General features: G+C 38.4%; 1 protein-coding gene across 13 annotated transcripts in view; it reads right to left on the bottom strand.

The window, feature by feature from the left end:
- Window positions 1–13,572, bottom strand: part of LOC114478755 (receptor-type tyrosine-protein phosphatase mu) — a 229,975-nt gene extending 216,403 nt beyond the window's left edge. For 7 of the 13 annotated variants that reach the window (XM_028471981.1, XM_028471978.1, XM_028471979.1 and 4 more), the window contains exon 1: window positions 12,978–13,050. In XM_028471981.1, coding sequence (XP_028327782.1) covers window positions 12,978–13,050 — 73 coding nt within the window. Of the gene's footprint in view, window positions 1–12,977; window positions 13,299–13,509 lie in introns of those variants that run through there. The other 6 variants (XM_028471977.1, XM_028471983.1, XM_028471989.1 and 3 more) reach the window with 2 other exon arrangements.
- Window positions 13,573–13,880: the final 308 nt, after the last annotated feature.

Raw genomic sequence — 13,880 nt, 5'->3', positions numbered from 1 at the left:
TATAAATACAGTTTAAATAGCCATTTTATTCTAAAGTTACTGGCCAGAAAAAACCAGCACAAGTTGCGTTTTCATTGTCCTTGGAAATGCGCAACAGCTAAATAGCGCAATAAGAACTGGAAATGGAAACACCTGAATTTTGAAAAAACACAAATATCTCAAAAACGTTTTTACGCTTTCATGAGGAGGAATTTCAAACGTTTCGATGTTGAAATGTGTCGCCAAAGCGCTATGGAAACACTTTTAAATACACGTCACAGAGCGTGACCTACATGGTCACATGACGTGAGGTACCCGGTCACATGACCACTTCTTTCTGATTAAACATGGCGCGGTACGTGTAGACAGAAGAGGAGACAGGGACATTTATTAGCATAATACTTAAAAATGATTGCTGCTACATTAGACGTTAAATAAAAAAGGAATACCGAGTGTTGTGAGGATATTCGGAGTGTCCGTCGTCCTGCGGCCAAGTCTCACGGGATGAGATTTCATGGGAGTTACGAGGCTCCTGCTCAAAACAACCTTCAATGAAAACACGTTCAAAGCGCAATTATACTTTGTCGACATTTAGAAACATTGCTTTTATTTTTCTAAAATCTGTAATGGAAACCCAGCTACAGCCTGTGTTTTTGATCCATGATAATACCTATTATTTACTTGTATTATTGAGGTTGAATTTGTCCACAGGGATCACTTCATTATTGAACAGTTAAATGGTCAATAGGTTCAGCGAAGGCAGCTTTTAGTGCAAGGGCAAATAGGCTGTGTAAAAGCCAATGCAAATGACTGGCACTCAAACGAGGCCTAATGCATTAATGGCTGCATGATGTGTGCTAATGTGATGGCAACAGATTCAGACTGACAGTAATGGGGAATTTTGCCCCAGGTTATACTCATAAAGCCCAGGTGGGGGGGGGGGGAAGAAAAGGAGGAGGGATGTACACCTGCCCACTGCCTGACAGAAGCCTAATAAATAACAGGAGACAAGGTGAAACAGTGGTAGCAAACCCCCCCCCTTCCTTCCTCCACCAGCCTACGCCCCCACTATAGCAGGGAGCTGAGCCTGTGCGCTACAGCAGCCCATGCAGACAGCTTTTTGGCATTAAACCTGCCTCCTCTTAAGTTGGCCAGTGCACTTGTCCCGCGAAAGAAGACAACTTGAGTTATTCACGAAATTACCCAAGAAACTTTGCACCTTTTCATCAGCGTGCCTACAGCGCTAAAGCAACCTTGGGACTTTTATTTGACAGACTTTAAATTAAGCTTCACACCTCCGGGTCAATGCTGTAATGCTCACCTGGAGAAAAAATATCAAAAGCATGCTCCATCTGAATCCATTTCAATCCATTTCAATTCACATAATAACCCCTGGGTTACAGGCGACAATGCTGACGAGATCCAGCTCATCTAACAGCCCCGTTCTGAAGATAAGAGAAGAATCTGCCACAGTGTGTGGTCAGCACACTCTAATCGTAAAAGCAATCATGTGCCTGTCAGTCAGGGTCAATTACATTTTGAAATTACAATTACATCTTCAATTATCAATGTTGAAATACAATTCAATTAAAATTACATTGACCAACATTTATTTCAATTACAATAAAAATAAAATTATTATTTTTAACCTGAAAGTCAATGACAATTACTTTCTCAATTACAATTAATCACAATTAAACAGCCTTTATTAAAAAAATCCCATAAAACTTAACCTTCCTCTTCTGTTAGCTTTCTGTTAGCATCTCTTATGATAACGGGTCTTAAATCAGCTGTAAAATACACAAAAAACATATTATCTATTATTTAATTTGTTTCTGATCTCTTGGTTACATTGTTAGGCTTCCTGATCGATTAAAATATTGGTTTTATTGTTTTTGGTGTGGGCGTTTGAGCCTTTTTTCTGTCAGTATACCCCTATTTCAATTTCTGTAAATGGTAAAATGATTCTCAAGACAACTGACAGGTAAACTTGATATTAAACATATTCTAATAATTGTTAACTATGTACGTGTAAGCCATTGAACTGTAACATTGTTCCCCAGTTTTGCATTTAATTGACATTTTTATCAAATTTCCGTGCCAATAACAATTACAAAGTCAACTATCTGAACTCAATTACAATTCAACTACGATTACAACGACAAACGTTTTTTTCCAGTTACAACTACAACTGTAATTACATCATAAAATAATTGTAATTAATTATCAAATATGTGATTACAACGATAATTGACCCCAACCCCTGCAGTCAATTGCGTAGATTTTCCCTCTTAAATGACTACCAGGTGTGTACAGATGACATCTAACAATAGACACTGGGCATTAGGGATGTAACGATTCACTCAACTCCCGATATGATTTGATTCACGATACTGGGTTCACGATACGATTTTCTCACGATTTATTTTACAAAATGGGAATGTTGACAAATGACTGAAAAATATTCCTTTATTTTTTTGGGGAAAATACTGTACGATTTTCCTTTTATTTTTCATTGTCAAAAGAATCCCCTGATAAACTATTCAAAATGATGCAATTTAACTAAAAATAAATCTTGAATGAAATAAATAAAGGAATAATACAAATGAAGAAGAAACCTATTCATTTAAATTCTGGTTCTATAGTAAACAATTCAAAACTGCATAATAGTTCTTTTTCTTTTTAAAAGTGCAACTGAAAATGTATTTTGTGCCTTAACAATTGGACTTTTAAAAAAAACAAAAAAAAAAACAGTCATTTTACTGTATTTAGGTCAGATATTTGTTTAGACCAGCAGAGGGCGCTGGTAACCCAGTGGTCGGTTAGCATGCAGTTATTCCACCAGTGAAGAAGAGAAGCTATGCTAGCAGACAGAGCTAATAGAAAAACGTGACTTTTACAGTTATTCACGTAATATTACAGATATTCTTTCAGTGCTAAAGGAGTAAAGAATCATTTATGAGCATGTTTAACAGTAAATGGCTGCCAGAAAGAAAATAGTAGCAGATTCCGCCCGTCACGTCCACTTCTGGAAGGATTAATATATAGCGCCCTCTGCTGTTTAAAAAAAGCACTGCGATTCAATTTTCAGAGCATCGATGGGAACCGTGGTACCTATGAATCGATTTTTAACTGCCTTACGATTAATCGTTACATCCCTACTGGGCGTGCACTAGTAATGTCCTGATTAAAAATGCTTCTCCTACTCCATCCTCTTTCTCCGCCTCCTCGTCACCATTAATAACTGTTTTATCCTGCAGCACTAATTAGTGAAAACTTCCTCAGTGTCTCCAAGTCACCTCCAACCAATACCGACTACTGTAAACATGATCCGCTGCATAGCAAGTTGTAGTTATTTACCCCCACCTTAGGATAATTTATTTTTCCAGACATGGTGATGAGATCCAGTAATTGTTCAACCACACACACACACACACCATCTTTGTGTGTCACAAACAGTCCTCTCTCTGTCTCGCTCTCTTCATTAGGCAGCCCCTGTGCTGGCCTGTGTGCGATTCATTAGCTTTTATCCTCTTCATTTGAAGGAGGAGCTCTGCATAATTAGAGCGTCTCAGTTTGTCCGGCATCCTTCAAGCAGTCGCATCTCGAGGCATTATCATTCCACTGCAGAGCCCTCCCGATAACACAGCCACACAGAGCGCCTGGAGATTGAACTTCAAACCATTACTGCCTCTCAAGAATGTAAATAAAATCACTTGGAAATCAACAACTAATGATTGAATGTGGAGTGGCACTCGAGGGATATGAAGATGATGAGCCATAAAGGGAAATTCAGCAGTAGAAAGAGTTTCAGTCCCTTTATCTGGCTTCCCAGGCTAATTACTGAGTACTTGGACAGTCACATGTTTGTGTTTGCTTTGTGATCTCACACTTGAAATCAACTGTTGTTCCTCCCTTTAATTGAAGGATCATTCTCATAGTCGCCATCATCATGATTTACTCTGACAGGAGTGGGAGAACTTCATACTGTTGGCTAAAGGCAGGGGTGTCAAACTTGTTTTTATTTCAGAGGCCGAATACGAGCAGTTTGATTTCAAGGTGGAAAAAAAAACATGTCATTTTAACTTTATTGTGCCATAGTTTGCACTTCCATGTATTATTGATATGTAAAGTATATTATCCAAACAATAGGTGACAGATGTCAGTCTCCCTGCAGGATCTTCACTAAAATTTCCTGAATTTTGTGACCCAATTTTTATTCAATTTGGGAAATTCAATAGAATAATTTCAGAGAAAATGTAGTTCTTTTAACAATTTTCCATCATGTGATTTAAGCATGGGGAAACTCTAAGTCCTGCAAATTATGTGGAGTTCCATTAAATCTATGTATTGGGAGGGACAGAGATATCTACAACTTTTAAAATTAGTTGGTAATTTACAGAAGAAAGTGTCTATTTGTACGGTTGCCGTACGAACAACCCGGTGCTATTGTTATGTTTACCGAAGTACACGTACGTAATGTCTTAGGGTTAGGTTATAACCCTATATCGCAACAATTTTTAGGGTTAGAGTTAGGTTCACGGTTAGGTTTAGTCTTAGTCACTTGACCTAAACTAGCGAATGACTGACCTATCACATGACCTAAACTGGCCAATGAGGGCACTGCATACAGAAAGAATGTCGGTATATTGATACGGCAAACGTATGGATAGCCACTGCTTTTACACAATGATTCAAGTTTCACTTATTATTTTTACTTTCAGCTGCAGGCCAAAGCGGATACAGGGCCATATTTGACTCCTGGACCTTGAGTTTGGCATGTTTGTTTTAAAAACTAGCAGCGTGGCAATAGTCCTAAAAGGACAAGGTTGCGTGATGCAACAGAAAACGAGGTAAGAGTTTTTTTTACAGGGGTATCTCTTGACAGGTTGCCAGATTTATAATGCACCATGTTTGTCTACCGGCAAACTTATTTTAACACTAAGTCATGACGGAATTGAACCTCCAACCTGGGAGGCAGTAATGAGTGAAAGAAATAGAACACTGTGGAAGTAGGTTTCAGCATATATTGTGTTGAATCTGACTTTTGGAGATTTTAGGAGGATTTTTCTGCTACATCGGAAAACGGACAGAAAGCATGGAATTCACCTGAAAAGCAAACGTAAAATGTCAACACAACACCCTTACATACATTTTTGATGCGGGAATATGAGGCACTTTTACAATATTCTTCCCTGTAAAACAGGTAGTTCAATGTGTAATGTGTTAAGACGAGAGAAACAGTAAAATGTAAAATGTGCAAACTTTTAGAAAAGTGGAATTTAAACAGTTTACTTAAAGCTGATATTATGTATGATTCTTTTGAAATGCGAAAAAATACAGAACTAGTCTTTTACTACGGTCTACTGCCGGTGGTCATTCATATACTGTACATTAATGTATATAAGTCCCGCCTTCACCCTATAGACCCATATACAAATGCAAGAAAGCGCCGACTTCGCCCAGCAAATAGGCTTCGACTTCCTGGAGCGGGACGCTGTCAATCAAAGTGAAAGTGCGTGCACCGTCATAACAGCAAACAGGTATCACCTAGCAACACAGCGTCATGGAGGAGCACTCCGAACATTTCTCATGGACAGGTAATAAACAAGTTTCAATCAAAAGTTATGGCACTCTAACAATAAATGTGAGGTTTCTGTAGTTATGCGACTTTTTATGTTTTGCAATGCGCGTACACAAATGTAGAGGCGTAGCTTCTGGTAGATTGGCAGAGGCAGGGGAGGAAGTAGAGCTGTTGAGGGCGGGCCATCAAGATTTTCTCTCAGAAACTCCGGATAGCAGCTTTAATCGATCCCTATTAAATTAAGCTTGGGTTGCATTTTTTTGGGAAGCTTAGCACGCCAGTAATAACATTAAATTAGGGCAAGCAGTTGAAACAGAAATGAAACAAAATTGGGGAAAAAAGGAAAATCGGAGGCCCTACTTTGCTAGCATATGAGCTGCTCGGTGGAGCCGTGGTTAGTGCCGCTAATTTTTTTTTTTTTTTTTTTTTTTTTAGCAATGCTAATAAGTGCTGGTCATTTCAGTTTTTAGCCTGTGTCTACAATTCGTGTTCACAGTCCACAAAGCCATTTTTTTTAAATTAGTGTCTTGATTATAGTTAAAGAAAAGAATGTCTGTACCTGCAACCCATAAAGGTGCTTTTATTTACACAGAAATGCTCCACTTTTTCCAGACAAATCTGATGTAAGTCGGCAAAAAAGAATTAAGGATCCCTGATCAAGACCTGTATTGCATAGTAACAGAATGAGTTACTAACATTGTCCTGTTTTGACTTATACAGACTTTCAACTCAAGGTAAGTCAGAACTTCAACTTTAAAGCTGCGGTTTTATTTCTTAATAAGTCACGCAAATTGAGGTGTGCGAGTGCTTTCAATTACCTTAAAGGGTTTTATCTTATTGTCAGAAAGGTAAAGTCAGGAAAAACAGCAGCTGATTTAAAATCCGCACCAGCTGTGCCACTTTCATTCCTAATACAGATTTGATTGAATTCCCTCCAGGAAAGAGAAGACCTCTCCCAAGTACAAAGCAGAATAATAGATCAAACACAAAGCTTTTTCCTTCTAAATTGACCTTGTTTGTGATATTTCGATTCACACACTGAAATGAGCCGCTCCGTAGAGCAGTGGTCATCAATGCAGCCTCGCAAGAAAGGTTGTGGGTACAAATCCTGGTATTCTTGTACAGAGTTTACAGGTTCAATCCAAGACGTGCATGTGCTTTTCCTTCAAGAAGAAGAAACAGTACACACTGGAACTGCCCAGGGTGTGTCTTGCTATTATGTATGGATTGGATAGTCCCAAAATGCCTCGAATGCGGTTAACGCCTTCATTTGGCTTGTGTTGTGTTTATGTTTTAGAATCAGTTGCAAGAGCCGCTGGTTTTTATACCTCAAGTCATATAGTGTTAACATGATTTTTTTTTAGCAGCAAAAAGCAGTAGAGTGAACAAGCAAAATCTAAGGAAGTCTGTAGCTATGTTTCCATTACAGTTTTTCAGCAAAGTAAAAGTGATATTTCTAAAATTTTGACAAAATATAATTGCGCTTTGAAAGCGTTTCCAACTTGAGCTCGTTTTGGGCACAAGCCTTGTAACTCTCCTGAAATTTCATCCCGCGAGACTTCGCTGCAGGAAGATGGATGCTCCAAACCTCCTTTTAACACTCTGTATTCCTTTGTTGTTTGCCGTCTGATGTGGCAGTAACAATTTTTTAAGTGTAATGCTAAGAAATATGTCTCCTCTTCTGTTGACACGTACCGTGCCATGTTTTCTCTAAGAGAAGTGATCATGTGACCAGGTACGTCACGTCCTGTGACGTGTAACTGCAGAAAAAGTGCTTCCATTGCGCTTTCTGCGATGCAGTTCAATATTGAAACATCTGAAAAACCTTCTCATGAAAGCGCAAGAAGGTTTTAGCAATATTTGAGTGTTTCTTTTTCAATTCAGGCATTTCAATTCCCAGTTTTTACTACTATTTAGATTTTGCGCATATCCAAGGGTAATGTAAAGGCAGTTTATTTTGATTACGCCAACTAAAATATGTAATAAAAATGGAAGGATTAAACAAAACATTGAAACATTTGAAAATGAGCAAGAAGTATAAGTCCAATAGAGCAAAGGTGGGCAACTTCTATCACAGTGGAGCCACAAAAATGTTTTTGTTTGACCAAAGGGCTACATAATCAACATTCATGTCAGCATTTAGATAAATGACCAATCTGAGCATTAATGCAGGAAAAAACAAATACTTTTTTGTTGTCTTGCTTGTCATGAGGCATTTTGTGCATTCCTGTTGTCATTTGGTGTATTTTTCATGTAAAGTGTATGTTTTTTGGAGTCATTTTGCTTGTTTGTTATTAGTGTAGGTTTGCAGAGTCATGTTGTGTAGTTCTGTTGTCGGTTTGGGTTAATTGGAGTAATTTTGTGTATTGCCATTTGTCGTTTTGTTCATTTTTGTCGTAGTTTGGTGTGTTTTTGGAGTATTTTCTACGTCCTTCTCCTTCACCGAATTGTCCTGCAATGTTGTAATTCTTTCTACTTTTTAATGTATTCTTGCTTTTGTTTTGTGTATTTTGTACGTTTACCTTGGGGGCCGCATAAAATTAGACCATAGGTTGCACATGGCCCCCGGGCCGCCAGTTGATCCATATCTGCTATAGATCTTTTAAAGCAAGCCCAGATTCAACATTGTTAACGCCTCCTCCTCCTTTTTTTTTTTTTTTTTTTTTTTTTCCAGTAATCTGCTATCCGATCAAGCCGTCCACAAATCCCAGGAAAAGATCAGCAGGTATTCAAAAAGTTGAATAAATAATTGATACCAGCCACAAACAGGTAATACCATCCAGATTTGTATAGTTTTTTTCTACACTACATAAAATCAATTATTTAAAAAATCTAAATAAAGTTGCAGTAGGATTGTTTTATCTTATTCTTCACTGTAAAGCACAGTGCTGTCAGTCTCGTCACTTAGTCCAATAATTGTCTATGAAGCTGCACATAATAAAGTTTATTTTCTAAGCGACACCCTCCGCTGTGTCTACCAGGTGTAATCAGTCTTATAACAGCTCTGCTGACAAACTCAACACACTTGTTCTGGGAAGTCACAAACGTACCCGCAGTGTTTGAACAGCTTCGGCAAATCCACTTGTTTCCATGGGCTTCATTATCATTATAATAAAGTGGAGGGATGTAGACACCTCACTCTCTGCTTTGTACTCTCATCAATCACAATGGAGCTTTCCTGCTCCTCTAACACTGGTTGAAGTCACTTTAAAAAATATATGAATTAAAAAAAAAAAAAAAAAAAAAAAGAAAATCTCATGCATATTTAATTTTATTCTCTCCTGGCTCACACAAAGGGAAGCTGCCATCCATCAGGACACCTATTGCTGAAGATTCTAATAAATCAGAGTCAGCTAAGGGAACATTTCATGAGTGAGAAACTATCTAAATTATTGCCAGACTTCAAATGAAGTGCCGTTTATCTTCTCAAGCAGCCCGAGTGTTGTTTTACTTCTTAGTCACAGCCTGGATGGCAATCAGGATCGGTCAAGCAGGACGCCGTCAGCAGCAACTCGCTCTGTGGTGACAAACTACGGCTCAGCACTCCAAGCATGAGGCATTATTCTCAACACCATGGCTCACCCGCTTATCAGAAAACAAGGCAGGTTTTATGGCTGTTGGGGAAAAAAAATAGCAAACATAACAAAGCACACAGCTCCCTGGAATTTAATGTGCTCGGTCAAAAGACGGAGTATAAATATCAAAGGGCAGGCCTTCAAGAAAGAAGCTGTCTTCCTAATGTAGAAAACAACAGCCCTGGCTGTATGCAAGGAGTGATTTACAGTCTAGTTTGGTGCGTTCTCTCCTAACTTTGAGCCTCCAGTGGGCATTGAAGGGAATAAAACAATGAAGCTTTCACCATACCACTGAGAGCGAGATAAGCAGTTGGATAAACACGTTCTCTAAGACAGGGGTTCTCAACCTTGGGGTCAGGATCCCATTTGGGGTCACGAGACACTGGGAGGGGGATCACCAGATGCCTTTAAGAAACTAAGAATTTTTTTTTTTTCTACAATTTGAGCTCATTTTTGCTTATGTTTTAGCCTTTTTCTGCAACTACACCAAACTTGCCATATTTTAACCTATTTTCATCACTTTTTCTTGCCATATTTTTGCTCCTTTTAATGCATTTTTGCTACTTTACTCCCATTTTTGCCACTTCTCCATCAAATTTCAATGCCTTTCCTGGACATTTTTCCACTTTCAAGACATTTCTGGGACTTATAAACCCTTTCCACCATTTTTCCCAGCTAATGTTGAATATGTTGAACCGATATTGTCACTTTTAACCTCTTTTCACCACATTTCATGCTTATTTTTGCCAATTTAACAAAATTAATTCGTCAGGCCTATTTTTGCCAGATTAAACTAATTATTCCTAGTATTTGTTCCAATATTGACACTGAACCTAAGGCTGGGCAATATATCGATATACAAGATATATTGAGTTTTCTATTTGTATATATATATATATATATATTCTAGCTTATTTTGTTTTAAAATACGTTTTTTACGAGTTGCTGCTACCACTACTTCTCAGAACAGCATAAAAAGCACAGTTCGGTGGATTTCTGAGTGCGTCCTAACCCTAAACTAGGGCCCTATAAAAGCCACGTTAACAGAATCGAATTAATAGAATTAATTTCAGCTGTTAATTTAAATTAAGTTGATCAAAACTTAAACAATAAACCATTGATCCCTGAGGGGAAATATGGTGACATGAATGCTGTTCTCATACATCTTTATATGACATAATAATCCATTTCACAACAACTTATATCTACATTACTTTTTTTGGCATACATTTTATTTATTCATATTTATTCTGTTTCCTCACAGGAGTTAAAAAGTTATATTTTCTGAAAAAAATTATTAATATTTAAAAAAAAAAAAAACAAAAAAAAAATTAAAGTTGGGAAAACATTGAATTTGGGAAAGAATAAAACAGAATTTGGAAAAAAATAAAAACAGATTTTATAGGGCCCTACTAAACAAGCCACACCATAGAACTCACTCACACGTGCTGTCCCTTAGAGGAGAAAAAGCCAAAAGTGGCACAACTGTTTGATAATAAATGTGTCTGTGTGGCATTTTGCATGAGCAAATTTTGCTGGTCAGACTTCATTTGATCAAACCTTATATCGTATATCACCATTTTGAGAAAAAATTATTGAGATATGAGTTCTGCTCCATATCGCCCAGCCCTAACTGAACCCTTTTTTACCACTTTTTCTGTCTGTTTTTGTTCACTCTATTAGAAACTTTTTAACCAATTTCTGTGGTTTTTAAAATCTCATTTCACTACCTTTTCCACCATGTTTGGCTACTTTTAACCCATTTTATTTCTGATTAAAACAAGGGTTTACATCTTTAAGATGACTATATATGGCCAAAATAATACAAAACAGTAGATATTATTCAGATAAATAAATAAAAGTGGTTATCACAATAATGGACCATCATTTTTGCTGACTTTATGGATGGGCCCCAAAAAGTTTTCCTCTTTATTCCCCCTCATAGATGGCCCTAGCTCCACAGGACTGTTCTTCAATGTCCATGTCTGTGTTTATTGTTCCACCACCTTTAGATACAGTGAAGCTGCCAGTCTCTGGAACCTTTATTTTGGTGGTCACGGGCTAAAAAGGTTGAGAACCACTGATCTGAGAGCGGAGATGAATCTTATACACAGAGTGGAGCTGATCCTGATTGAAAGACTTCCAGAAGACGCTGATGGGATTGAAGCTCCGACACTGACATTGTTTGTCCAACTAAACAGTCGCTCTGCTTACTTCAGTGATCTAATCATCACTAGAGCTGTGATCATAAACTCTCCATAACAATGGCCTCCAGCCTGCAAACACGGCTTCATAACCTGGGAAAGTGAAATACCTCCAGTTGATTTCTTCCTGGTTTACATATTTACACACACTCATGCAATTACGAGCACATATATTGATGGTTTCAGCACCACTGGGGGGCCCCCGCCATGCATCCCACTCCAATAAATCTCCAGGTTGCCAAGTCTGCCAGCAGGAGAGATTGATAAACCTCGCACAACGGACTGGGAATACTGGTGTGAAGAGAGATCTGAGTCATTAAAATTGACCCATGCTGTTGAAATAAAGGGTTTGTGTAAAGGTGTGTTCCTCTGAACTATTTATTTATGTATTTATTTATTTTAACATTTTAGAAAAAATGTTTGGAGAGAAAAAAAAAAAAAGAAACAATTATTTTCTTTCTCTTTTTTTGTGAAAATAGTGGGAAATAAATGGCCACATTCTGTGTGAATCCTCCACTCACACTCAGACTATCATTATGTGTGTGTCGTGCTGCCCCCAACAGGCTCAGTGAATACACACAACACACTCACAACCCCTTCCTCAACTTTTACACACTATTATTTACATATATAATATAAATGCAATAAACACAAAAACACGTTTTATTTTTGGAGGCGACTTCTCCTCTTCACTCTGTCTACATTGATCGACATGATGATGGGGTTTTTTCCCCCCAAATGGACAATGTCATTAAATGATTCCTCTGGGGGACTTAATTTGATCCCCTTGGGGGGTAAATGGGCTCAGTGTGTTATAAGTGATAACGTGTGCACTGGTATAGATTAGTTCAACATTTATGTGTCAATATTTCAACTTGTATTAATGGATGAACATATTTCTGCATTGAAAACTGCGGAATGGTAAACATCTGGGTTACATGTTTATTGGATATTATTTTAAACCTGATTTTGAGTTGACAACTTTTTAACACTGACATGATTTTACAGAATTTACTTCACATGGGATTGTGAAATATTGTAAATATCCAGTGCTACACATGAAATAGAATTGAACGTTACGCTCAAATAATTGACCACTTATTCCATTTCAGTGAAAACTCTTGAATTAACTCACACAGAAAACAAGCTTTAACACTACACGTGAAGTGGAGAGTTCCCAAAGATAAGGACAGGTAAAGTAGGACGTTTCAAATAAGGACGCGCGGACATTTTAAGGACGCGCATCATCCCTTAAGAGGATGACAGCAAACTTATAAGGACAAAGATCTAACTCTGAACTCCAGAAACATGGAAATCCTAATAAGTCTAAACCTCGATCTGAGCTGAATCAGCGTCTCCGCAGCGCACCTGCTCGTTGCGCACGCCTGTGCCAAACTGTGCGTAATGACTGATGCTGAATCAAAGCTGTTATAGAATCAAACGTGACATTTGGTAAATATTCTAGACAACATCATTATCTCCCCTCGTGCTTGTGCGCTATACACCATTATTAGACTCCAAACTGCATCCCAAACTCCGCGCAAAGTCATTCCCAACAGCGTTTCCAACCCAAGGCGCACCGCACACCAAGCTTTGAAACAGACTTCAAAACGTGTCCATGAGATCCGTGCTTACCTTTAAAAACTTCCCCATGGGCGGACAGCAGCAGGCTCAGAGCAGCAAACAGGTAATTGATAACTTTATCCATGTCTGCGGCGCCGTGGCGGCGTTCCCCCCGATCCGCGGGGCTGCCTCAGTGAACTCTCTGTCTGTCTGTGCGCTGCAGGAACTTAAATCCTGCATGTACTTAGAGGAGAGGAACCCCAGGAGTGTGTTCTGATGCCACACTTCCAACACACGCGCTGTCAGAGGTGAGGACACAGCAGCTCGATGCCGGCTCGCTCCACACTTAGAGGAGGAGAGACGCGAGTGTGAGAGACGGTCCCTGAATCACGCATGGAGTGCGCGTTCCGGAAGCTCCACGAGAGCAGCGGCTGTGTGCGCCACATCTGGCCGGTAGAGGGGGCACGTGAGCGCCTCAGACCTACACAGTACACGCAGCCATTCCGTTGAATATACTGTTTATACTGGAAACGAAGTACATGCTGTATGTTTATATACATACATACATACACTGTATACACAGTAAACATGTATACATACTCACCTCATTTCTTCATAGCCTAAAACAGGGTTTCTTAAATGGGGGTACGTGTACCCGTATAGGGGCACGCAATGGCACTACAGAGGGTACTTGAGAAAGAGGAAAATTAACAAATGAAATCATTAAAAATATGGGGTTTCATACGGTTTGTTTTTTAGTTAAAAATTAAAATCATACTAAATATTTCCAGTAACTGACAAAATGACAACAAAAACACACAAATTAAGAGGAAAATATAGTGAATAATAAAAAAAACGAACAGACAAACAACAACAAAATACACACAGACACTAACAGAGAAAAGTCATATTACCAGCAACACACAAAATGACAATAAAGACATTTAGAGGAAAAATACACTAGATCACATAAAA

The sequence above is a fragment of the Gouania willdenowi genome, chromosome 17 (assembly GCF_900634775.1).
Source record: "Gouania willdenowi chromosome 17, fGouWil2.1, whole genome shotgun sequence".
In the NCBI taxonomy this organism is placed as follows: Eukaryota; Metazoa; Chordata; class Actinopteri; order Blenniiformes; family Gobiesocidae; genus Gouania; species Gouania willdenowi.
Note: the sequence above shows the minus strand (reverse complement) of the source record. Positions and strands in the feature narration are given on the sequence as shown.